Source organism: Curcuma longa, unplaced genomic scaffold (assembly GCF_044706935.1).
Source record: "Curcuma longa cultivar G26 ecotype Majalengka, Jawa Barat unplaced genomic scaffold, ITB_CL_G26_1.1 utg3290_np1212_1714210_RagTag, whole genome shotgun sequence".
NCBI lineage: Eukaryota > Viridiplantae > Streptophyta > Magnoliopsida > Zingiberales > Zingiberaceae > Curcuma > Curcuma longa.
This window is the reverse complement of record NW_027435602.1, coordinates 515,059-543,014: the sequence shown is the minus strand read 5'-3', so window position 1 is coordinate 543,014 and position 27,956 is coordinate 515,059. Positions and strand designations below refer to the sequence as shown.

Here is a 27,956-nt window from a genome sequence, read left to right as displayed (position 1 = left end):
AGCTTAGTCAATCGATGTTTTCTTTTCACAATTTGACACGATGATGAGTTATCTCTACAAGTTAATTGCCTGTTTAATTCCCAAAGAAATGGTTCATGTATAAACAATTCTAATAATTCTCAATAAAGCAAACAATGACTACTCTTAACTTTGACGTTTAGATGCGTAGGCCGGCACTAAATTTCAAAAGTGAAAAAAAAAGTTTTCTTCTGAAAAGAAACTTAGTTAGATAAGCATTTCCCTAGCTAACACTCATTTTAAGATCTAGAATTTTAATAATATAGAAAGAATGCATTGATTACCGTAAATTAAATAATGATAGAATTTAATAAGTTAATTTTTGGATAAATTTTTCTTTTGTTGGGATTTTTCTTGAGACTTAAGCCATGATGATGGTTAGTTGAACGTCTATTTTCCAATAGCTGAGACAGTGGATGACCAACAAACGACAATAAATGCCATTAAAAGAAGACATGTGCCAATTACTGTCCTATTAATGTGACAAATAATGAAACTGAATGGCCCTTGTCCTGTTAAAAATTTATATTTCTTCAAAAGAATCAGAATCGTATATAAAAATAAGTGCCCTCTTAAAATTATGGTATCAATATATAATTGTCTTTTATAAGGATATCGATAAATTAATGTTGGGCGAAAATTAAGATGGTGCTCCCTCTTTTACATAATCATTAAAGGATGCATGTCCAATTTTAATTTCTCATAAAAGGGCATCTCACTTGGTACTTTCTGCTAACTATAATAATGCCCCTTTGAACACGAATCCTTTTGCGTTTCCTATATTTGCACACAAAATATATATATGTATATATATATATATATATATATATATATATATATATATATATATATATATATATATATATATATATATATCATTTCGTCAAAGTAAATTTTTGTCCCCACGAACTTAGCTAAGATGATAAGTAAATAGTTTATTTGCACAATGAGTGAGGGTTGATTCTCAGGACTGACAGAACATACATGTACCTTGGTATAACTTACCCACTCATCTATCTTATCTCTCAGTTATTATGATTTACCTCCTCTGTGTTGATCCTGGGGCAGACTGGGTGGAGACATTATAGGTGAACGATTTCACCTTTTGCACAATAAACATCATTTCATCACCTTTATGGACATAGTACAGTAATAAAACATTAAATGAACAATGAAAGGATCAAAATTTGAATCTCAAGTAGAGCGAATATAATTTTAAACACTTGAATTATAAAAAATATTATTTCATCTCTCTATCATCAATAGAAGTTTCTCCTTTCTTCTTTGAGTATTTTTACTTTCATTTTCATTTCTTTGACATTTTATATATTCGAGTTTATTGTTTGTCATTTGTTGTTAGTAAAAAAACACTTTTCTAATTTTTTTTTTTTTTATCTAAAACCATGTAGTAATTTTGATAAAACTATTATTGAGAATCATGTAGCAGTTATGACAAAACTACTAATGAACCTATACAATTGTGAGTTTGGAAAAAAAAAAGGCATCTAGCGACTCTAAAGGATCCAAAAAAACACAAAGGAGTGGTTGTGGAGAAATTTAACTATTTTAGGTATACATAGTAGTTTTGACAAAATTGCAATATAAACCTATATTTGTCTAAGTTTGAAATAAAAATGAATTATACTCCACACATAAAGGATTGTTTGTTAGATTATCGGTGTGCTTGCATATTATTTTGTAACACACAATTTTATGTCATTATGAACAAATTCATTAAGTGATATAATTAATATTAATTATGAGTTTGTGTTATTGGATGTGAATTTATATGTAGAAGCTATTAATTCAAATTATGTTATTATTGATGAACTAATACCATATATTGCTATATATAGGGTGTGATCCTTATAAAATTGGATAATTCGAGATCTCCTCGCTTTCTATTAGTGAGGAGAGTAACATGTTATTACTCCAGTTCCTACGGAAGATCCTCCTCCTCATTTTTCTTCCCAGGATTAGGATTTCAAGGATGACGATGGCAAATTCGTTGCATTCATGTTCATCATCTTTATCATTTAATTTAATTTTATTATAAATTTCGATGTTACTAGATCATGTGCATGATTCTTGTTTGAGTTCGTATGGTTTACTAGAACTTATTTTAGAATTCATGATTGAGAAATGTTGAGTTGCAATGATGCAAACATAGTCCCACATCTAAAGTATATGGAAAAGATCATGGGGTTAAAAGGATGGAAAATATCTCCATTGGTATGAGGCCTTTTGGGGAGAGCCCAAGAACAAAGCCCTGAGGGCTTAGTCCCAAAGTGGACAATATCATATCATTATGAAGATATTTTGATTTCATCTGTACTAACAAGTGGTATCAGAGCGAGACCGCTCTTCACCGGACTAACCACCGGATGAGCCATGATCCAGATCTAACCATGTGGTTTGAACCTTAAACAAAGGAAGTGGGTGCTCCCGTATCTGAATCAAGAGGACCAGACATCAGGTGAGAAGTCCTAGTAGGTCGGATGGATTGAGGGGTAAAAAGTCCTAGTTGCGACTAGGTGGGAAGTCCTAGTAGGTCGGGTGGACTGAGGGGCAAAAAGTCTTAGCTGCGGCTAGGTGGGAAGTCCTAGTAGGTCGGGTGGACCGAGGGGCAAAAAGTCCTAGCTGCGGTTAGGTGGAAATTCTAGTAGGTCGGGTAGACCGAGGGGCAAAAAAGTCCTGGTGGGTCGAGGATTCAGACATCAAAAATGACGTTGAGGGAGACATCAAAAACGACGTTGAGGGGGGTCTGTGGTCCTTTGTTTGAGGGGGGATTGTTGGGTTGCAAGGGTGCAAACATAGTCTCACATCTAAAGTACATGGAAAAGATCATGAGGTTAAAAGGATGGAAAGTATCTCCATTGGTATGAGGCCTTTTGGAGAGAGTCAAGAACAAAGCCATGAGGGCTTAGGCCCAAAGTGAACAATATCATACCATTGTGGAGATATTTTGATTCCATCGGTACTAACATACCTGACAAATGATAAATCCCAGTCAGTCTCATGGACTCAATCCCTGAGGGTGGCTGGTCCGGTCCCACGGAAGTTTCCCACCGACCACCAGAGTAAATCGGGAAGCGCATACGACGGTCAATCCAGATGCCAACATACCTGACAAATGCTATAGAATGAGATTGACATCAATCGAGTGACTCTATCAAAGATCCGCTTCAACCAGTGATCCACGTAAAGTTCTCATCTTGATAGTTTTTCAAAATTATGAGTCGCGTCACTATTTTCGATAATATTTTTAGATCAAAACATGGCTAATTATGTATGAATAGTGAATGATAGAAATATAATATTTTTAATGTGAGTTGATTTAGAAATTGGTTTACACAAAATCTAATTAAAATTTAATTTTTTTGAAAAATATACATATAATTTTCTCTTTCATTTTCAAGTTCATTTGGTCAACCAAAACTAAAACAAAATTTGTGGAATTAAATCAGTATTTAAAATCTTTTAATAAAATTTGGGATAAAGGATTTTGCAAGGATTGGACGTGGCGTTATAATAGCCACGTCACTTTGGTGGTCGACCACTGGTCGACCATATAGTGGTCCACTTGACCACCATCATGTCGATCAACTGATCGATCTGATCCAAATCTTAAAAAAAAATAAAATACGCACGAAATATATTTTTGATCATGTCACAAAAAAATCTTAAAAAAATATAAAATACCAGAAATATATTTTTTAACAAAAAAATGATTCTACATGGAAAAGAAAATTAAAGTCGAGGGCTTTATTTGATTTAAAATATTTTAATACTGATGCAATTATTTTCTAGTATATTTAAATTTATTAAAGATGAATAATATAGTAAATATTTATTTTTCATTTTTTAGAATTATAAATTGAAAATAAAAAATTGTAGTTATCAAATAAGTTCTTGGAGTGCAAACCAGCTAATTTTTTTTTCATTTATTTACTAATTTTAAGGTTCTTTTTTCTTTTCTGGGTGCTGCACGTCACGTGTCAATACCGCGTACGTAGTGTGAGTTTGGGTGAGAACCGCAGTTGTATGCTGTGCCGAGGCGACGGTGAACGAAATGGACAATTGCTCATCCGTCACAGAGCTTGTAACAGACAACAGCACAATCTGGCAGTAGATATACGGAAATCAGGAAGATGAAGGACAAATGGACGGTTTGTATCAGCTGAAGCCAGTAATGCTGTCCATACAAGAAACAACCAAAAAAACCCACTTACCATCTAATTACTTTGGGTTTCTTGTCAACTTAAATGACACAGTTGGCATATTGAATTACCCGCAACGAATACCTTGATCGAACGGTCGTGGTTTCAAGGGAGGACACGTGGCGCAACTACCTCGAGAATAGCGAGTGGGCAAGGCGATAATTTGGCTTACTCTGTTCGGACAAATGGGTCGCTTAGGGACTCGCTTCCGAGATAAGCCTTCCGATCTATAAATAGGGTCCTCTCTGAGAATCAAAAGAAAAAGGGCAAAAAAATATATATCGAGCTGAAAGTCTAGCTCGGGCGTCCTCGTCTCCGCTGTCTTCCTCTGTCTGGCTGTTCTCTGTCCCGAGGGCGCGAGCTAGGGTTTTCTCGTCTTCGATCGAGGAGGGCGACTCGGCGATCGTGGGTTCGTGGTGGAATTCCATTTGCCAGAATGGCGTACCAGGGAAAGAAGCTGGTCAATGATCCGAATGGTCTCTTCTCATCGTTACTTTTTTTGTTTTTCGTTTCTTTTCTATGATTTTTGTTCATTCGATTTTTTCTTATCTCTGGTGAATATTGCGATTGCTGTGGTCTGACCTCATTGTGGAGTCTATCGTTGAGATACTGCCCTCGTGTAGATGAATGCCTGCTCTAAGGGTTTCTATTATTCAATTAGATGTTTGATGAGCTCGTTTTTAGTTCTATATTGGCTGGTTTTGTTGTATTTGGAACAAGTATTAGGATCAGAATAGCTCTGATCCCAGATGTTAGGATTCGAACACCCTTCTACATGCAGTGAGAAGCAAGAAACATAGAGAACGCGGAGAGGTAAAGCACGACGGCTTCAAGAAAATATATAAATAAAGCAGAGTCAGATGCGTTTGTGGGGTTTGACTATATTACGTAAGTATAGCCACATGGAGTGGTCTTAGTTTGTCGGCATCAAAAGCTCATAGAAACAACATAGTTGAAGTTTTACATAATGGTTGATTTGGGAATATGATTGGATCTTGATCATGATCAGGATTTTACCCTCACCCCATATGTGTTGTTTCATCATACTGCACGGTGCGCCAGCCAAGTTTTACAGAAGTAGAAGTGTTGTTGTTCAATGACTTGGGTGCATACCTCGAGCATATCTGTTTTATTATACAACGGCAAATGTGAATCTTTTGCATATTGGAGAGGATGCATGTGTTGAGCTGTTGACTTTTTCCTTTTTGCAGACAAATTCCTTGTTTTTAACCCTCTGTAAAACGATTTGTATTTAATAAAGAGTTGATTTTGCTAACCAAAATGCAGATGTGGTAACTGAATTTATTGAGGGATTAGTTGAAACTTATCCTGGTTTACAGTACTTGGATGGCTTTCCACAGGTATATTTCTTGTGAAAGTATGCAATGAATCATATTATCTTTGTAAATAAATTCTCTCACTCTATCTTGCAGATTAAGGTAGTACTACGTGCTGATGTCTTGAGTGCTACATATGACAAAGTGGCTGTCATATCTGGTAGTGTTTGCTATTAAGTTATCCTTCTCTTTTCATGTTTGTTTACGTATTATCTTATTCTCTGAAAAATTGATACGTGTCTTATGCCTCAATGTCAATTCTACTTTAAAGCCTATGAGGTTCTTGTGAACCTGTCCGTATAATTAACCAAACAAATTAAAAAATTTGGTATCTGCATATAGTCAATTTGATGGCCAAAAAACCCTTCTATTTGTACTCCTTATCAATTTTTTTCTCATCAAAACTAAAACTATATGCACATTATGCACATACATTTTTTGCCTAGCAATGGATGCAAGTGGTTCGTATAGGCATTCCATCTTCCCAAGTTCAACCCTTCAAAAATAAATGTCCACAAGTGCACTTATGATTAGAGGAATGAACATATGTATTTGTTGATAACAGGATATTTAGTTATCATGACAAATTAGCCATGTCAGAGGACTGTTATGCTTGAGCATTTCTGTGGCATTTCAATCTTGCAGCCCACTCAAACTAATCTGTCAAGAATGATATCCATCTAACTTTAAATTGCAGGAGGTGGAGGTGGGCATGAACCTGCTCAAGCTGGATTTGTTGGTCCAGGGATGTTAACAGCTGCCATCTGTGGGGATGTTTTTACCTCCCCACCAGTCGACTCTATTTTGGCTGTACGTCTTTTTAAACATGCAAATCTACTTATCATGTCCATATGAAATATAAGCTCACTTGGGTTCGACTTTGCAGGGTATTCGAGCTGTAACAGGTCCCAAGGGTTGCCTTTTGATAGTCACGGTACTATAGTGTTTGTCTTGGAATGTGCAGTTGTAAAGAATCCCTTTGTTCTTTGATTTTCTTTTGAATGTTAGGAATATTAATGATTCAGTCTATTGTTATTTTTTGACAACTATATGTGAGCAGAATTATACTGGCGATCGACTGAATTTTGGATTGGCAGCTGAGCAAGCAAAAGCAGAGGGATATAAAGTTGAGGTAATTGAAACAAATTCTCTCATATTTATATTGACATTTGTTATTAATGATTCTTATTGGCATTGATTTGATATCCTTAGATGGTTGTTGTTGGAGATGATTGTGCTCTTCCACCACCTCGTGGCATAGCTGGACGAAGAGGATTAGCAGGAACAATTCTAGTTCATAAGGTGATCTCTTTGGTGCCAATCAAAATCCAATTATGCTTGATCCCAATATATTCTTCATCTAGGAGATATCTATTAGCTCTGAAGAGTTATCCCATATCCATCATTGCAGGGAGACCAAAGGCTTAAAATTGCATGTAGAAATAAGACCTTATTCTTTAATACTTACGCCAATTGAATGTGTTAAGCCTAATTTTGACATTTAGAATTTGTACTGAACAAAATTCTATTATGTGCTAATTTTTTTCTCTCCATATTTTAGGTTGCTGGAGCCGCTGCAGATGCTGGTCTACCCCTTGCTGATGTTGCTGCAGAAGCAAAGCATGCTTCTGAAATGGTGGGTACAATGGGAGTTGCATTATCAGTCTGTACACTTCCTGGTCAGGTCACATCAGATCGCCTAGGTCCAGGATTGATGGAACTTGGACTTGGAATTGTAAGTTATGCTCTAATTCAACAGTAAAAACCACTTTTCAACATAAAATATACTATGAAGGATGTTACCTGATAATCTATCAGCATAAAGAAGCACTTTCTTCACTACCATTCTCATTTTTAGCAAAATATGATACTTATCTTTTCAAGTCGTCTTTTCAGCATGGAGAACCAGGCGCTGCTGTTGTTGATCTTCAGCCTGTTGATGTAGTGGTCTCTCATGTTCTTAAGCAGATATTGTCAGCGGTATGCATGTTGTAGCATGAGAATCATTTATTCAAGTATATATAGTGTCTCAAACCAATATCATAAAAGTGTTGAGATTCAAAACTGTCATGACCAAGTGTCTCTTTTCTCATGGATAGAACACGAGTCACTTAGCATCATGGCAATTGTAGAAAAGGCATTACAAACAGCATGCGATATATTCCAAACTTTTGCTAATCACCAGCATTGAGCGCAATAGGAAAACACATAGAAAATAACTAAATAACTGAAATATGTCGACTAGAAAAAATTGTAATAGGCTAAAGTCACATATTGAAGTTGAAAGATAACAACTAACAGTATTCACAAATTACAGAAGCATATGCAATAAAAAATCAGAAAGGAATGCAAGCAAAGATGTCTCTATAAGTTTGAACAAGTAAATCTGGATTAAAATTCAGCAACAAATAAGTTTTATAGCAGCATCTAGCAACTGGATTCAACAGCCCTCGCACTTTTTCTCAGGAGCATTTATAGACAAGATAACAGCTAACAAGATTCACAAATTACCAAAAGCATATGCAATGACAAATCAGAAAGGATGACACTTGAAAGCAAAAATGTCGTAATTGAGTAGCCCAATCAAATTATCGTTCCACTCTAAAGTTTTGGCTTCAGCTTGGAATGGTATAGTTTTCTATGATGTCGTGTTGACACTTTGCATACTTAAAATAATGTTGAGATCAATTCAAATGAAGACCAGTAATACTTTTCTACTTAACTTGTTTGTCTTCAAATGAGCCAGTAGAAATTAAAAAAACAATTAAATTAAACTTTTAATGACAATTGAAACTAGATTAGGCATAGTTATAGAATATAAGTACACTTGGTTATTGCTGTTACTAGTGCTTCTGCTAGGGATGTTTATTCTTATTCTCTCCCCTTTCTCTTTATAATATTTCATCTTCTCCCCTTGACCATAGAATTGAAGGATATCATGTGAAGGGAATATTTTTGTCTCAATTGATTCAGGATGGACCTATGGAGACAAGCCTTGCTTGGTTGGTCCCTTCGAATTGTGTTGGCACTAGTGACACAATGACATTTATTGATGCCAACAAAGTATCAGTATTGGTTAACAACTATAATAATACGTTTGGCTAATATACTGAGACAATCCTTATTTCAGTTGGTACCTTCTACATTGTGTTTGTACGAGTGGCACAGTGCAATATACCCATTTCAACATACTAGATATCAGTTATTGGCTATAATGATACATTTAGGCTGTGGCAACCCATACCCATCAGCATTTAAAACTATGACTTTGAACAGAATCCTGATTCCTGAGCATAAGAAAGTTTTGAAAGGGCCATTGCCTTCTTAATGAAGGATTAGTAGAAGACTTGTGGAAGTGGCCAGCTTGATGAAGGGTTAGTTGCCACCAATCGAAGTGCTTGTGGCAACTATTTTTAAGTCATCGTTTCTCAATTAGCATTAGGTAGCATTTCCTGGGACCACAACTTTGCAAATGATGTCAATGGCAGAAACACATCCAGACACAAGCAAGAAGGCTTTTCTAGTTTGTCAATCCACCCTAAGGAAAGGAACTTGTTGATCAAAACAACATTGTAGCAATTAAAAAGAATCAAGTTTTAAGGAGCAAGGCGGGGTTAGTTCATAAATGGTATGAGATTTAATGAGCCTGCTATCTTACCTTTGAGGCCTGTTCTATATAGCTTTAGCAGGCTTGGATATGGTGCTTTATTCGAAGGAAGCCTAATGCCAACAACATAGCCCAGACTAGGTGCTCTGTATTTGACTAACTCACAAATCCACTTTATATAAACTAGTAGTTCATATGATTTGATAGAGGTAGTGCGGCTATTCCTTTGTATGAGTAGCTTAATGAAACTTTGATGCGGTCAGCCTTATGAGTGGAAGAGGCCTTTGATACTTGAACTCTTCATCTAATCCCTCTCTATCCGTGTCAGATACCAACACTAGTGGATACTCAGATATCTCTATTCTATTGGTCAGGTGTATGGTGGAGATGGCTCCTTATAAGGTGAAAAGGTTCTCATCACATGAAGAGGTGGAGATGATGACTTTGCAAGATGATTCCTGGTAAACATGACTTGCTTATAAAGTGAAGATTTGAAGGTGACTCCTTGGAGGTGCAGAGGTAGAGGTGACTCACAGCGTGAAAAGGCTAATTCTCTCTAAAGTTGAAGAGGTGTGGATGATCCCTTGTTAGGTGAAGGGTGGTGGTGGATCTTATTGGATGAAGAGTTGAAATTGACTCCTTGTGAGGTTAAAGTTTTCCCTTTGAGGTGCAGAGATGAAGGTGACTCCAAATAAGATGAATTTGTAAACTCCCTTGTAAACCCAATGTGAGTTGAGAGCTCAACACTAAGCAAAGAGACAGAGGAAGGGTTGAGGGTCTCCTTTTGGTCAAAAACATCCAAGACATCTGTAGGCTTTTGAGATGGGTCATGTTTACTTGCTAGGCTATAATGCCAGCTATGGGTGGATATTTGTCATTCTTTATTTCGACGGTGTGGATGAGATAGTTCTAAACAGCTATGGGTTATTACCTGACTAGATTTGTATTGGTGGGTATCATAGTGCATTTATCCATTAACAGTTAAAACTCAGAACCATGTAGTTATATTAGGAGATATGTTTCTTTCTCGTCTGATTTACCTTCTCCATTTCATATGTTCTAGTTTAATGCTGTATACACATGAGTCATTCATAGAGAAAACTATATTCAGGTTTGCTGATATTAACAATCAAATAATAGTTGGAGTTTTTTTCTTTCTACATCAACAGTGAAGTAGTCTTCCAATAATTGCAGGAAACTCAATATGTCCCAATCACCAGGGGCAGCAGAGTGGTTCTGATGATTAATGGGTATGGGTTCTTACATTATTTTGTAGTTTCTTGGAGTCTTATAATTATTTTGCAGCAATTTGACCTGTCACACACACACACACATACATTCTCATATTTACCTGACTCCTATTGTATTAATTTTTCTAAAGAGCAGCACAATGTGCTTGATTAACTAGTAATTTGAAGTAGCATATTAGAAATTTATTGATATGTGAATTGAACATAAATGGTTAACTCCTATTGTATTAATTTGTTCTTTAAAGAGCAGCACATTGTGCTTGACTAACTAGTAACTTGAAGTCAGTGCTACTTTTGGACGTTTTACCTTTTCAACTTAGAGTTTGTGCTTTCGTTTTGAAATTGTGGTCACAATAGTATTTGCTCACTACGATTTTCTTACACTATTGAAACTGGTTTTGTAATAAGTCTACTTTAATAGGTAGATGAAAGTAATCCACTTCTTATTCCTTTAAAGAGGGTGGGGGAAGGGGTGGGGCGGGTCCATCAATGCCCATTCCTAATATTACATCTTTATAAAGTTTCACATTGGGAACCATATTCTGTCATACTTCAGAATGATTGTTTTAGATTTTTATTTTACTATGGAGTTCATCCTTAGAGTATATTGAAATGTATTTTTCGGTTAATCCTCATTTCATCTAAGATCATCATGGGTTCATGGGATGGGTTCAAGTCATAGCATGACTAGCTTGGCTTGCACGCTTTGCTAAAAATTTTTAGTTTCTCCAACTAGTTTTACTTTGGAAAATCATGGTTGTTCAATAGGAGTTAATGTTATAACAATAAAACAGTTTTCTATTTTATCTATCCAATCAAAGCTACATTTGGTCTAATTGCCTACTAAAATTATGGTCATCGTAATATGTCTAGAACAATGCTCATTTCTAATATTGCATCTTTGTAAAGTTTCAAATTGGGAACCATATTTTGTCACACTTCAGAATCGTTGATTTAGATTTTTATTATACTATGGATTTGATCCTTAGAGTATATTGAAATGTATTTTTTAGTTAGTCCTCATTTCATCTAAGACCATCATGGGATCATGGGATGGGTTCAGGTCATAGCATGACTAGGTTGCCTTGAACGCGTTGGCAAAATATTTTAATTTCTCTAATGAGTTTTATTTTGGAAAATCATGGCTGTTCAATAGGAGTCACTGCTATAATAACAAAATAGTTTTTTTTTCTTTGCCTACCCAATCAAAAATATATATTGGTCTAATGGCCCACTAAAATTAGGGGCATCTATCTTATTATGTCTGGATCAATGTTGATCATTATTTTCATAGAAAAACTTAATTATTCTCAATATAGGATAATGAAATTGTTGAAGAGGGTATATATCATTCATGAAATTATATATGTATTGTTATTTGAGGTAGAAAAAGAATATATCTCTTTATTAAAAGATGAGGTATATTCATATACAATACTAGAAATCCATCTTAGGAAACTATCTACAATTAGGAAGTTAATAAAGCTAATTACCAGCTAACATAATATATATATATATATAAACTAATATGTATGAAGGATAATATTCACTATAACTATTTTGATGCTCCACGGTAGTTACCTTTAATCTAAGCTCACTTTTTACAAAAGTGTAGTTGGTTTTATGACCGGCATTCGTAAAATCTACACCTGATACATCTAATATGACAATAATGATAATCTACCTAGGACAATGATCTTAATATTTCCTCATTCATATTAAAAAATGTAAAGGTTCCCTTAGTAATATTTCAAAATCTGGATAAAGGAGCCTATGAATTCTCCTAACCTTAATTTTCATCAGCGATGCACCTAGGAAAGAAATCTCTTCCTCTTCTCCTTCCAGCAAACACTGATGCCGAATCATTTTGAGCCATGTTCGAAACAGTTCCCAACATCAAGACTTAATCCTTGGGCATATCTTATTGGAGATAATAATATGATTGGTTAAAAAAGCTAGAGCCTTAACGTTCAGCGAGACTTGCTCATCCTTGTCAGAATTAGCCAGTAAATGTGAACCAGGTTTCATTGCATCAGCCCTTGTCTATCTTTTAAAGGGGAACAGAAATGATAACCAAAAACTAGTATGCTCAAATGTCATGTTGTCTGCTTCATGCCTAAGTTAATATTTCCTATTTGTGACAATACCCCTTTAGGAATACTACTATTCACATGTTGAGGGACTAAGATGAATATTGCAAATCCAATTCCTTGATCCTTGCCTTCAGCCAGAAGCGAAATGTTGATTAAGTTTTTTTATAATCATGGGAACAAGCCCTAGTGTTTTGACATCTTTCTTTAGCCACCCATCACTCGGAAAACCGAGAAACATCGGCATGGTTAGTTATCTACCCTTGAGATATGTAGTCTAACTGAGGGTTTATCCTTCTCCATTTAGTACGATATCCTCAAATCTCAAGTTTTGTCAAAGATAGGAGTTCCAAATGGCTCCTTATTTTCCTTCCCATGATAGCTACACTTCTATCCTGGCATGTGTATGGTTTGAAGGCAGTACTATCCATGGAAGGTAATAGATAATTGTTGTATTATGCTATGTCAGGGAATATTTTATTCGTGGTAAAAGAATCAACAAAAAGCATACATGCCTGGATGACAAGTAGAATGTGGTGTTTGGTATTGCCATTGCCCTTGACATTTCATGTTTCTGAAAAGGAAGCAACAGAGGACATGTGCCTTGAGAAAGATTTTCCTTAGTTCATTTGTCTTCCATTTCCTTGGGCGGAAATGGAGGGAGGGAAGGAAGAGGTTGGGGAAACTTTTTGCAGCTTTTTTACATTTGGCATATATTTGGTGGAAGCATTGTTGCAAGCAAAATGCATTGTCACAACAAAGAAAAAATATATTAGGGACTTTAATATCTACTCTTGTAACAAGGAACAAATATCAGGAGAATCTAGTAAAACTTGATATTACTCATAGAGACGAGAAGTTTTTGTGATTGAATAAAGTTCTAAAATATACTCATGGGAAAATATAATATATCTTTCAAGATTGCAATCGATGGAGAGATTGATAAAAGTGTTACATATACAAGTGAGATTAAGATTCTAATATTTATTCTATAAGAGGGGAGAAATATCAAAATGTGGCTAGGTTTTCAATCATTTTACTTATAGAGAGGGAAAATATATCTATCATCGAATTTGAGAGGTCTGATGTTAGAAAAGGTGGGCAATACTAATTTCATTTTGAATGATGCACAGAGATTAAAAAATGAGCAGTGAATAAAAATTGATGGTGAACTGAAATGGCTAGAGTTATGTCAACTTGAGGATTTATTCTATGAGAGGGGAGAAATATCAAAATGAGGCTAAATTTTCAATCATTTTACTTATAGAGAGGGAAAATATATCTATCATCGAATTTGAGAGGTGTGATGTTAGAAAAGGTGGGCAATACTAATTTCATTTTGAATGATGCACAGATATTAAAAAATGAGTAGTGAATAAAAAACTGATGGTGAACTGAAATGGCTGAGTTATGTCAACTGGAGGCAAAGAGTGTTAAGAGTTATTAGAGTTGTTAGTTATATTTGTTGCAGGTTTAGTCCTGTATAGTTGTTTTAATTATATTGTGATCAGTCCTATATACACACACACTCTATTAGCTATTTTTTTTAACAAGAATATGAATACAATATTGTTTCCCCCATCACATGATATCAAAGTAGGTGCATTCCTAGTGTTGGGTTTTTTCATTAATACCGTTTTTGGGAGGTTGTGAAATTTGGAGTTGTTTTTAAAAAAATTTTTTTCCTTCGTCTCAGCTAGGCTAGAGTTGTTACCTTTCACCATATCTTCAATCTAGGGAAGGAGATCTGGGACTAATTATCACTGATAGCAAATTAAGGCCATTGTTGCTCATCGTAGATGCTACTGCTATTGAGCGATTCATCAACCCATTAAATTATCCATGTTTTATCAACTCATCAACTCTTGGATCCACTTTGACCCATCACACTCCCCTTTGCCCTCTTGCTTTGGCATGATACTCATATAAGTGCTTTAGTTCTAATGACATCAACTGCATTACTGTGCATGCTGAGCTCCTCCCATGGCATCCTCTTGACAAGCTTTTCTATGTCATGTGTTCTCTTCTCAATGGGCATCTCTTGTCCACATATAGTCCTGCCGTCATAATCTGAGTGATGTATGTTTGAGCAAGTCTTTTCTATCTCTTTCATTGGTATTCTCTCCTCTATATATTTCTCTATGTGTATGAGATAACCACTATCAAGAGATGAGGGATTGAAAGGAGTGATAGAAGTATTCATTGGGATTATTTCTCCTTAACTCCTCAATAGATACATCAATATTGCAACACCAAAAGAAGAAAAAAGGAATATACTTTAAAATGATCTTTTATTAAGAAAAGTTGAATTATTCTTGAATAGTTATATTGTCAAAGTGGACATTGAAGACAATTGTAAATTATAGAGAATACTAAGATGGGTATCTGCAAGATTATATAGTCAATATAAATCTTGAGACATGCTTGATGCCAATCACCTTTCCTATCCACATGTCCTGAATGGAGGCTGAGCTACTAGGAAATATTATGCAACAATTTAGTGATTTACTAAATTTATTGATTGGTAATAAGTTCAAATGAAAACCACACATATAAAGTGCAAAGTATAAAAGATGAAGTGACACAGACTAGCCTAATGCCCTTTTGTCTGCCTTCTATGCTTTTAGAGGTGCTTGAGTTAAGGATCCAAGTAGAAGGGTGGGTGGAATCTGCTTGAGTGCAATAAATCCATCAAATAAGATGACATTTGGTTACAATGAGACAGTTAACAATCATAGCTTAGAGTTGAAGAAGGCAGATATACCTCACAATAGGAATTGTGATATTAAAGCCAGAACTAGAAGGGATGGACCTGATGAAACATCCTGTGTGATTGTAGTTGTCTGTGCTATATGGGTGGCGTGTGAAGGATGGCTAACGGATAAGCATTTAGCAAACGCCCTTATGCCTTGGGCCTGTCTTGTTCACTGGTACAACCTCCATAAAATTGCCATTAGTCTCTTTGGGCCTGTCATGTTTACTGGTACAACCTCCACCCTCATTGTATTGCCAACAACCTCCTCTACTAGCACAAGTCCTTGAGATGACAATTGAGTTACCAAAATAGATCTGTTTGCTGAGGGATCAAAAGGTCCAATGAATCTAGCAGATCCAGCAACATTTTTATATAAATGTGTGACACCTGACAGAGGTGGAATGGAAGTGCGCTTCCTCTCATAATTTAAGTCTTTACATATTCTAACTCAGGACGAACTGTGTGAAGAACTATAATGGTGAAGAACTTGTTGAAACAATGTCGCATGATTCTTAAATTTGATGTGATTCAGGAAGATATCTCATAGATCAGTAGCAGTGGTCTAGAATTGACCAATATATGTAGTGATCTCTATGTTGGATTTTTGCTAGTGTGTATAAATATCATAGGCTCAAAATTTATCACCCAAGTATACAACTCTAGCCAGTGTCCAAGTCTTGTATTATGAAAAGAAGTATTGAAAGATGCTCATGAGGTTCCCATGAGGCTGTGACTGATAAACTTGCTTCAAAATCTTGGTAGCTTGGATTGTGAGGTGTTTCAGGTAACCCTGCTTCATGAACTAGATATGAACTGCCACAGTCATGAGGTATAATTCTTCCCATTAAGTTTTTCATTGGTGATATTCATGGATCCTGAGATATTCAAGGAAGCAGTAGACCGAACTGTTGGTGATGTGGTTGAGGAATTTTACATTTTGAGATTTCTTTAAATACTTTTTTGTTCAAGGAGAAGAAGTCAGCCTGCTCACAAATCAACATAGGAATTGGTGAAACTGGTGTAATGGCTGGCTATTGTTCCCAATCTGTTGTAGAAATCCTCCAAAAAAAGTTGCAAAATCACTCCCCTAACCTGATGTGGATAACGTTTGGCTGAAATCCTCAGAAATAGATCCCAATTTCACACTCTAATCTGATGCTAATCTGATTATCTCGATCAAATTTGATTCTACTCTGATGCTTCAATCTCAAAATTATTCTTCAACCAATCTTTCAATCTGATGCTCTCATCAGGCCTAATCTCTGTCTGGAGATGACATATTGGTTGGGTGATGATGCCATGGAGATGGTAGCAGATGTGAGAACAAATTGGCTGTTTGGCAACACTTGTTTGAGAATCTGATGCTCTTGCTGATCCTGTGTTTGACATCAATGTGGAGGGATAGTGCGATTAGATTGAATTAGGCTGGTTTGGGTGCCATGAAGAGATGAGATATCATGCAGATGAGAAAGATTAGGGTCCTTTCTATGTGTGTGTGTGTGTGTGTGTATTATTCATCATAATTTTACATGTATACCCTTGCATTATATAGCATTTGCAAAAATGTTTCTATAATTGCATTAAGGTTCCTATTACTAATTATAGGGACTTATTTGTGAATTGAAGTGTTTGAATATGAATATAATATTATGATGATGAATAATATATATGGATAGAAGAGACTTCCCAAGGTAAGTAATCCTAATCCTTCCCTTTTTTCATGCTATTATAAGAAACCTGTGATCTTGTTATGGGAAGGAGGAAAAATCTAAACCCTAAGCTTTGGGCTCCTCTAGTTACAAAGTTGAGAGAGAATTTTTATTTAATTCAAAAAGAATCATTACAACACTCATATAATTACACTCCAATATGACACTGATTGACTAAGTAGCTCACTTGACTAAACTTTGTACGTTGTAATACTAATCTAACTATTATGTCTAACACTTTTCCATGCTTAATCTTGATTTGATCATAATACCAGTTGTGAGGTCCTATACAAGGGTGGTACAAGCATGGTTTCAAATCTTGAGTCGTTTCATCTGATATGGGCAAAACATCTCGTTCTGCCAGCGAACCGACAATGACACAAATGATACCAGCCTTGGAGGCATCATATGGGACCTCCGGAGGTGTCGTCGGGTTTTGGTGATGCCTTTGGAGGAAGCCTCGAGCCCAACGACGCCTTTGGAGTTCGTTCGAGATGTGCGGTCGTACGCTGTAGTGGAACTAAGGTATTTAATTAAAAATTTAGGTCGATAATTTTAATTAACTCCTAGCTAAGATTGAGATAATTTAAATAGCCTTAATTAAAGCCTAATAAAATTACCCTATATATATTTAAATTTTTTATTTTTAAATATTTAGATTAGATTTTAATTTTTAATTAATATATTTTATATTTAAAAGATACCAAAATTATATCGGCACGGTATGATAGAGTACTGAAATTGTATTGTTCCGGTCTAGGACCGAAATTTTAGCACAGCTCGAGATTTTAAACCATGGGTACAAGTCTCTTTCATGATATATGAATATAGAAGTATAGATTGGAGCTTTGGCTATGGCTTAATCTGTCATCTACCAGACTTAAATTTTTAAGCATTCAATTTGTACTCTCTAGTAGAGTAGTAGAGGCTAGAAATTGGTGCGGTGATTACATATTTGGAAATTGGTGCGGTGATTACATATTTGTTTTCCTCTGTTAGATCCTTGAGTATTCATTAATGCTTGAGTATTTTGTTTCCTGTTGAATTTTTTGTACTAGCTGTCGTCTATTCAATAGTCATGCTTTAAATTACTTCTTAAATGAAGTACAAATGAATGTTTTTCTAGACATCTCGTCACAGGAAATTCCAACATCCAACTGTATCTGAATCCAGTTTTTCATGAATGTAGACTTGGTGCCACACCTATGATGGAGTTGATGATTGCTGCAGGAAAGGCTGTTCCGCAATTACAGCTAGAACATGGGCTTGCTATTGACCGTGTTTATACTGGATCATTTATGACTTCACTCGATATGGCAGGTCAGCTTATCCAAGAAGCTCCAGTCTTCATTGTTTCTTAGCACTAATCAATAAGACTGTATTTGAACAGGATTTTCCATTTCCATTATGAAGGCAGATTCAGCAATTCTGGTTCGTTTGGATGCCCCAACTCTGGCTCCATGTTGGCCTGTTGGTGCAGAAGGTAATTCCCCATTACTTTGTATAATTAGATTAGTTATTCAATTTTATCTAAACGCGCATTTGTTATAAGCATGAATCCATGGGAATGAACAACTTTGTTTAGTTTGAATTTTATATTTTATCTTATGATTTCCTTAATATCATTGGACCTAATGAATTTTCCATTTGTATGATTGTTCACAATTTACCATGATTAATGACAACCCTGAGCACCAATTTCATTCTTTCAGATGTGATGATTGAGATGTGAATATGATTGAAGCAACTATCCGAGTGTCTGACAATTTTGAATATGTTTTAGTATTACAGAACCTATCTGTAAAATGAATAAAAATGTTTACTGTTCAATAGAAATTTAATTGTCATATTCTTGAGGCTTCTAAATGATGATTTACCAAGTAATGCATATTAGTCTAGCGTTCTTCATTTTACAATGTACTTGGAGTATGAAGGTTGTAAAATATAGGTGAAGCATATTGACTAATGGACTCTGCATATGAACTAATTGTAACAAAAAGAACAGTATGATCCATGAGCTCTCAAGCTAGCTATGTGATGCATTGAGATCAAGATTCCATGCCTTGACATTAGTATGTGGCAACTAAATGCTGATGTTGACTTTTGTATTTTGAGTGTGATCTAGTGTATAGTGCTTAGTTTATCTGATTGTAAATCGAGTAACAAACAATAAACAGCAAGTTGAATAGTCTCACTAAGATGATGGGATTTTTATTGAATGTTTTCATATCCAAGATAGTTTATTTGGCTATTATTTTCCTTCTTTGTTAGTGTATATTTGTATGGATTTGCTGGTTACATTGCTGGTTGCATTCATTTTTTTAACTTGTCAAGGTCTAGTCTCTTGAACTGAGGTAGGTAATGTGAAGTTGTAGGTGATCGACCGCCTGCCAAAATTCCTGTTCCAGTACCAGTATCAAATGCAAGTAGCAAAAAAGAGGTAGAACATAGTTTTGTGCAGTACTTCTACTTCACTTTCTGTTGGAAACAGTATTTTCATATAACAGTTGAAGTCTAGCTCTCTGTCTGAGATGTTGACATATATATATATATATAGAGGAAAGATGATTGTTTCTTTAATTTGCTTCCAGTCTACAACTTCAACATCAACAAGCCATGTTAGTCCCAACCATATGAGATCAATTATATGGATTTTAGCCTTCCATAACTATGCTAGGCATATCATTGGTAATCAATCATTCTTAGTTTCTGTAAGTTGTTTCTTTAATCATCCTTTACCCACTACATGCTCAACTCTCTCCTACACTTTCAGCTCTAATTAATTTGTCATGTCTAACTATAAAATTTATCAATATTTTATAACATGCCCTCATTGTAACCTAGTTTTTCTCATTTTATCTACTGAACTTATATCTAATTTCTCTTGTCTAATAATTGTTAAGGGGGAAATTATTAGGGCTTATTGGTTAGTCCCCTCTACCTATATATATTGTATATTACCTTATTGTAATTTCACATATACAACCTTGTGTATTGGCATGCGTATGAGTAGGTTACAAACTCTCCGTTGTTTCCAACTAAAAGGGCTAAGTTGTTTCCAACTGTTGCAAATATGACCTTTCATTTTTGGAACTGTGGCAAATATATTTATTTTTGGACGTTATGAGGACTTAGTCCGTAAATCTATTAATATCATTCAAACAAATGAATGAAGTGATTATCTCCTTAGACTGCACCTTTTCCCAAACAAAGTGTCAGTAGATCTGAATTCCTCCCTTGTTAAATATTGGATTGAAAGGTGTGTGACAGCTTAATTATGACATAACATCTGCATGGATTAAGACTGGACTATTAGAATATGAAAATTAAGATAAACTAGGGACCATCTTATATAAGTTTTGGAGAGTTGGATGAACTAGGAGATTATGTACTTGAATGGACAATTTGGCTTTAAGTTTATATGAAGACAGGGGCATAATCTATCATGACCTGGAGGCTTCCATTTCTATATGAGAGATAACCTTCTTGCTCGGTTAATATTCATTCCTGCATAAAAAATCATAAATAATACCCAATAATGGTACACCGGACTGTACAAACATGAATATGCAACATTTTATTAAATGATGAAGAAGAATGTTAACAAAATATTTATCCCAAAACAATGACCCTACTATACCCATGACATGACTAACAAACTAATCTCATGTAGATAATGAAATAAAAAACACCAACCATGCAATAAAAAAATAAACTGAATGGTCTCTACAGAAACTAGCTTCAAAACTATCGCTGAGCATCTCTAAGCAACCATTCGTAATATTGACCAAATGTCGAAAAGCGTCTCAAGTTTGCGAATCTGGAGGTCAAAGGAAGGGAGAGTGAACATAATGTGTAAAACGGAAATAAGAGAGACGCGCATGAAAATATAATCAAAGAGGGCAACAATATAATTGACAATTTATGCTTTCATGTTTTTAAGCACCGTTTGATTATACCTCTTTCTTGTTATTCGTCTTTTATTCTCTTAATTTCATTAGTTCTCCTTAAGTTCTCTTTTCAACATTACACACATTACAGTCTTATTGTATCTGAAAAAATATAATTTATTAAGTGGGTGAACGACATGCAACATATCCATTAAGGATGTGTCATATAAATAAAGGTGAATGACTTGCAATTCACTTAATATGAATATATCATGTATAAATGTAAACATAAAAGTGAGTGATCCGCAACTCACTCAAGAGGGATGCATCGTATATGAGAGTGAACGAGTCACAATCCAATTATAACAAAATGCATTGTATCTATGCACCTATTCATAAGGTGAACAACCTTCAATCCACTTGAAAGAGATGTATTGTATCTATATGGGGTGAACAACTCTCAATCCATCCAATACGAAATATATCATGCATGTGCACATATACATATATATAGGGTGAATGATTTGCAATCCATCTGAAAAATCTCACATAAAAATAGGATGAATGATCTGCAATTCATCCAATGAGGTGCTTCATATAAAAATAGGGTGAATGACCCCCGCAATCCATCTACTGAGGAAAATTATTTTAATTTGGCCAAAGCCTATATGAACGCTGAAAAACTCGAAAATCCTTTTTAAAGCGCGGAGCAAATGCTCCATATTTATAGAGAAATATTTTATTACTAACTTGGTATAAATAACCTCATAAGTTTTATAAAGTATAGAACCAAAGTTCTATGACAGAAGGGTTACACTCGTTTCTTCATTTATTTAGTTGAGAAGCTATGTAATTTCTTACAAGTGTTGAGCTGAAGTCCTCTTGTATTTTTTAGTTATAGGTACTATATTAAGTAATTATTTATGATATTAGTCCACTCTTTATTTTTTTAAATAATTCAATTTTTCCCTTGTGTGTTTCATTAATAAATTTTGATAGGGAACAACAATTTGATAAACAACAAGAGTATAAAAGGACAAGCAAACATAAAGGATATGATCAAGCAATAGGAGTATGCAATTAATTTTTCTTCTAATGAAACATAATATAAACTGTAAAGAATTTATCTCTAATGTTCCTCTAGTAAATACCTAATTTGATCCTTAATAAAATTATTATTTATTTTTTTATCATCATGCACTAAATTAATTTATAGAAATAATCGAGCACATAAGATATAAATTTTAATCTACTTCATCTTTCTTAATCAGCAATCACAAATCAATTTTCTTTTCCTTTGTAGTTTGTAGGTTTAATCATGTACAAGGTAGATCTATGAGAACAAGCAGGAAGAAACTCCACATAAGTCGATTGAGGAGTCTAATCGGCTCGTTATTGTGGAGTGGCAGCGACAGCGACAATGAAGGCGTGCGGTGTGCGCAGCACTGGCAGTGGCAACAGCTGCGACGGCGGCAAAAGGATATGTGGTTTTGAAAAAAGATGGGGTTGAGGAAGATTAGAGTTAGGGAGAATTAAAAAGAGGTTAGGGCAGATGGGAAAGACAAAGTCACAGGAGAGGAAGGAAAAAAAATCGGGCTGTTGCTTTTTAATCACACTTTTGCGAAAACGTCGAAGAAGTTTTAAAATTTACAAGTACACCCTTTCCTTAGTAAATTTTTTTATTGATATAAAACAGTCAACTGATATATAATCATCAATTCAAGCTCTGTCTATCACCTCCCTGGCCTTGAATTTTGAATGGACATAGAATTGCTCGTATACCTTATTGATAGCTCAATGATTTGGTGAGTTTGCTTACTGACAATAAATTCATAGGAAACTCAAGGTATATAAAAGGCAGAGGAAAAAAATGGATAAATAATAACAGTAACCAATGGCTCAAATGGACGAGAGGGCAAGAGGTTAGAAAACGAAGTGATATTTTAAGCTTTTGAATTTAGGATGGGTATACATCAAGAAAGTAATAGACGCACCACCCACATAAATTTCACAAGTATTATGCCATGATGAGACATTTGTTGTAGCATGGAATCGAAGGAAATAGGAGTTTATTCCTAAGCAGTGTTGGAGCTAGGACTGGATTGTTAATTGGCAGGGCATTCATCCTATGAAGGTGGTTCAGATTGAGCCATATGACTGTTTTATGAGGTATAGCCAACTGGAATTCATGGAAAGTGCAAAACATATCTGTCTTATCTCTAAGCTTCTCATATTATATGAATTGGTGTCTACCTATTCCCTCTGCTGCTTGTGTCTTTTGTTATGATCTTCACCACCTCTCTGAAACCCTCCTCACTGTGGCTGAAGTAAAAGAGTAGGTCGATCTGACACAGGCATAATGGGTGGAACAGACATGGTAGAAGTATGCAACATCCTCATGTAGTCATCATGCAAGGAATGAAGTGCCATTAAGAATTGTCGTTTTCATTGTTTCTCCCATTCAATTTTCTGTGGTAATAAACATAGAGCTTGAGGGCTGCTAGATGAATTGATGGTGAAGTAGATGAAGAGTTCGACATTTTGAAGTGAAGGCATCTCATTTAAAGAATGAGAACACCACTTAACAACGATAACCATTATTGGTGAAACTAGAGTGCTGTTTTATTGACCACAAATGTGAAAGAGAGCCTTGTTCTAGGTTGGCATTGGTTGTAGGGATGCAAGTGGTGTTTTGCATAGCTTGTCTTACTGTATCAAACATTGGACTAGAACCAAACTGCATCTGCTACATTTGTTGTAATGTTGTGGTTGTATCTGCAGATAAGAAGCCTAATATCACCTACAAAATTGCATTTGACTCTAGGCAAATGTCTAGATAAGTTTGCTGGACTTATTCCTGTGTTGCACTGTTAGTTTCTGTGAGAAGAATTTAGTATGGCTGAATCCATAGACAAAGAAACAGAATTCGTATGTATACAGTATATACTGTAATGAATTTTGTGGCAAACTTTCATATTCCTGTTTTGCATAAGAAAACTAATACCAATTAAGAAACATTATAAAGAGAATACTGGAATGTAAAACAGTGATTAATGCACTTAGTAGGGTGATAATAAAAATGCTTATGATTGAACAGGTATTTGGCTTTTGGTGAAGTTGTCTGATGTAAAAAGTTTGAAGTGTCTTATGCACTGGAATCAATTCTTTTTGGGACTGTGTTGTTTAATTTCTGTTCTAATTTTTCTTTCCCCCTTTGGAATAGTAGTCAGCTATTTAGATGAACCACTGCTCGCTCTCATTCATAATGCTGCTGGCACTTAAATCGAAGTTGACAAATATATTTACCACATTAAAAAAATTCTTCATCACTCTGTATTGTAGTTTAATATTTATATGCGAGACATTGAATTAAGTTAATGATAACATAGCTTGTTTGCTTCTTGTTGTATTTGCATACATCAAACCAGATGTAAATTGTATTTTGTTGATTTCTTAGCTTTTCATATTTTGGTGATGGCTTTATTCAGAAGTAGAAAATATTGCATTAAATTGCACCCCTTATGTGTATTTTCCTTGTAAATTACTCTTTCTTCAGTCGATAATGAGTGAACCAAGAAAGCTTAATGAGCTAGGCTGCATATTACAAGTTGCTATTGAGGCAGCTGCACAAGAGATAATTAATCTGACAGAGAAACTAAATGAGTGGGACAGTAAAGTGGGTGATGGTGATTGTGGGAGTACTGTGAGTAAACTTCATGATATCACTGATTTTCATTTTAGTAAACGTTTGTTTTCTATGTTTAAGAAATACTGTGTTTACATCTACAGATGTACAGGGGTGCTACAGCTGTTCTTGAAGACATTAAATGGTATGCATTCTTTCTAGTGCTATAGGCCAGTAGAAGGATCAAAAACCAATTAGGCGCTTCCTTTTTGGATTCCTATAGTGCACCTACTTTTATTTTTTTTGCACTATTTTAGGCTGGATTAGGCACATTCAATTTTCAATAAAAGGTTTAAATAAACATCAACTGTTTATCTTGCAGAAGGTTAATGGAAAGATTGATTTCAGATACTAAGGATCACAATATTAGATAGTTTAAAAAATCATTATTTTCACAGGAAAAATTGTTCCAAGTTTAGTCAAGCATAGTTGATATCTTGTATGCATACTAATTTACAGCCAAATTTGATTGATTTGAAGTTTCTTTGGACCCTCTAGACAGTTATCTATTTTTACCTTTATTTCTCTTCAACTGTCAATAGTTGAATATATGATGATTTAAAAATATATTTGCATGATGAAGTGTCATAGAGACACAATTCAAGTGTCCTTTCTGCATGCCACCATTCATTATCTAATTCTAGTTTACTTCACAGTTATCCGCTGAATGATGCTGCAGAAACAGTAAATGAGATTGGAGCCTCGCTTAGAAGGGTTATGGGCGGAACTAGTGGAATCCTGTAGTATATCATTACTCTTATAAAAAATTTTGTTTCCCTTTTTCACATGTTCATTTTCCTGTATTCCATTGTTAGCATATGGATGCGTTTTACATTATTATTTGTGGTGTACTAAACAGGTATGACATATTCTGCAAGGCTGCATATGCAAGCTTGAAACAAAATCAAGTTATTTCATCGAGACAATGTAAGAAAAGTTTTTGTGGCTCATAGGGTTCCTTTGCTGGGTTAGTAATTGTAACAGAGTGATGCACTGATCAGGGGCTACTGCTCTAGAGGCATCTGTAGCAGCTGTCAGTAAATATGGTGGTGCAGTTGCTGGATATCGGACTATGTTGGATGCACTAATTCCAGCATCTGAAGTTCTAAGAGAGGTAAATTAAGGCACATCTTTTCCCCTTTGGTTTGTCCTCGTTTTTGACAAAGGTTTATCTTAATATTTCCTATGGTCAGAGATTGGATGCTGGAGATGATCCTTTAACAGCTCTTCTGTTATCTTCTGAAGCAGCGGTGACTGGGGCTGAGTCTACAAAGAATATGCGTGCCCTGGTATAGTATTCTGCAGCTGATGTTGTGTTATGCATTATGCCACAAAAAAGCATCTTTAAGCAGTTGCATTTGATGGTGCTGGAGTAATTAATTATATCATGTGTGATTAGTCCCACTTGAGTATTTAATTATAGGGTATATATATATAGAAATTTTATTGCAATAATATAATATTTTATCCCTCTTAAGTTGGTATTAGAGCCAACTCTCTACTAGGGTTTTGTTTTCTATGATAATCCCTTTGGTAGAGGCTGGAGTTTAATTTTTTCCTTTTTTGTTTATGCTTCCTTTTTCCACATGACAATCTAATCTTTCAACTTGATCACCATTGATTTGTTACTTGTGCTTCCCTCCAAAGTAGTGTTATTACTGCACGTCTCAGATCTGTGGCATTGAATTAGTTGCTTCCTACATCACACGCTGTCTCTCCCATTCTCAAATCACGTTTATCAATTACCGGCCTGAATCAGAAAGAACCATATGACTTTTTTTGAGGCCTCCACAATATCATGTTCTTGTACCTTGTTACCACCCGAGTCTTCCTAAAGCAGCCCAATAACCCCTGAAGGATGCACTTCAACTAGCCTAGGGGTCAATTAGAACTAGCAATTTTCCAAAAGAAAATCGGAAGATCTACTCAAACAAGACAGGCGATAATAGTTGAGAAAAATTAGATATTTGAAGCATTTATTTCCATAATCTTCAAATTACTTTTCCTATCTTTCTCAAATTAAGGTATCAGTAGTAGCCTATCTTTGTATCAGTATTTAGCTCCATTTATCACTATTTGACATCCATTTAGCTTAACTTGATATCTTAACTTGAGAAGGATATTTGAATATACTTGTATCACCATTTATTGCTACTTAACATCCATTTAGTGTTGATACACTAGTTAAAAGCCTTTGTTGTACTAGGTCATCATAGGTTACGCACATTTTGTTGCTTGTATAGTTCAATGCATGTATGTCTATATGCTTGTACTCTGCTCCAACATGACAAAAGATGTACAAACACGCAGGCTGGTCGATCTTCTTATGTTGCTCCTGATCTACTATCTTCAGTTCCTGATCCTGGAGCAATGGCAGCAGCAACATGGTATAGAGCTGTTGCTCTTGCTGTCGAGAGCAAATTTCATCCATCAAAAAATTAATCTTTTGGTATACCGTATGAACTACAGTAGTATCACACCTCAGCGGCAATTGTTCACATTTTGATAACTTTGCTCATTTGTTTTCCGCTTGTGCTAGCATGAGCTGAGAAAGCTGTTATACTTGTCCCCTTGTCATTTTACTGTATTGTAAGAACCTTGAATAAAGGAAGAGTTTACTAGTTTATTACCCCCCAATATACTGTTGTAATCTAACATTGAGAAGAAGATTCCTTTCAGCAATTTCATTCTTTTTTTTTTTTTTGAAAAAAAAGTGTGGTTGCTCCATGGTGTATGGACTGATTCATCCAGCGTAAATACACAAACTCTCCTAGATACTAGCCTTAGGATTTCTGTGGCTTATTGAAACAACTAGTTTTATGAGTTGCTAGAAGTGATTTTGTGAATGAAGGATATCACAATATTTTATTCTTGACTTATTTACTTTTGATTACACCATGATTTTTATTTACAAGTCCTATGCATTTATTTGTACCATGCAATTGGTATTAAGGATGAAGGCTACAATTGACATCTTAGGTAGGAGCATCAATTGGGAATATCTTAATATACAGTTGCATAATCAAATAGATAAAAAAAAACATTTCACTACAATCTAGGATTGGCTTGTTTTGTATATCGAGACACATAGAAATAAGTGATATATTATGATAATGATTTTGGAGTAGGATGCTTGTTATGATGCATTTAGATAGACCTATTGTCATCTTGATATAGGAATCATATAACGACCAATCATTAAGAAGATTTTTGTACAAGTCATGTACATGTAGCTCAATGATTTATATGATTGAAAATTATTTTTAAATGTTCATTTAAAAATAATTTTAAAAATTTTGGTGGTATCTATCTATTGATAGAAGTTTTAGAAATCAAAATGATACAAACTTTTGATTGAAACACTAAGCATGTTAAGACATTTTAACTTTGTATCA

General features: G+C 35.0%; 1 protein-coding gene across 1 annotated transcript; it reads left to right on the top strand.

Annotated features, from left to right (window-relative positions):
- Positions 1-4,487: 4,487 nt before the first annotated feature.
- Positions 4,488-27,261, top strand: LOC141820333 (putative 3,4-dihydroxy-2-butanone kinase). The gene is made up of 20 exons (XM_074707623.1): positions 4,488-4,714; positions 5,526-5,599; positions 5,672-5,735; positions 6,273-6,385; positions 6,462-6,509; positions 6,636-6,707; positions 6,788-6,877; positions 7,137-7,310; positions 7,472-7,555; positions 10,377-10,432; positions 18,176-18,306; positions 18,377-18,469; positions 19,356-19,426; positions 24,433-24,579; positions 24,666-24,706; positions 25,218-25,301; positions 25,421-25,488; positions 25,563-25,675; positions 25,755-25,850; positions 26,872-27,261. Exons 1-20 carry the CDS (start codon positions 4,675-4,677, stop codon positions 27,001-27,003), a joined length of 1,791 nt encoding a protein of 596 aa, XP_074563724.1. The 5' UTR covers positions 4,488-4,674; the 3' UTR covers positions 27,004-27,261.
- Positions 27,262-27,956: the final 695 nt, after the last annotated feature.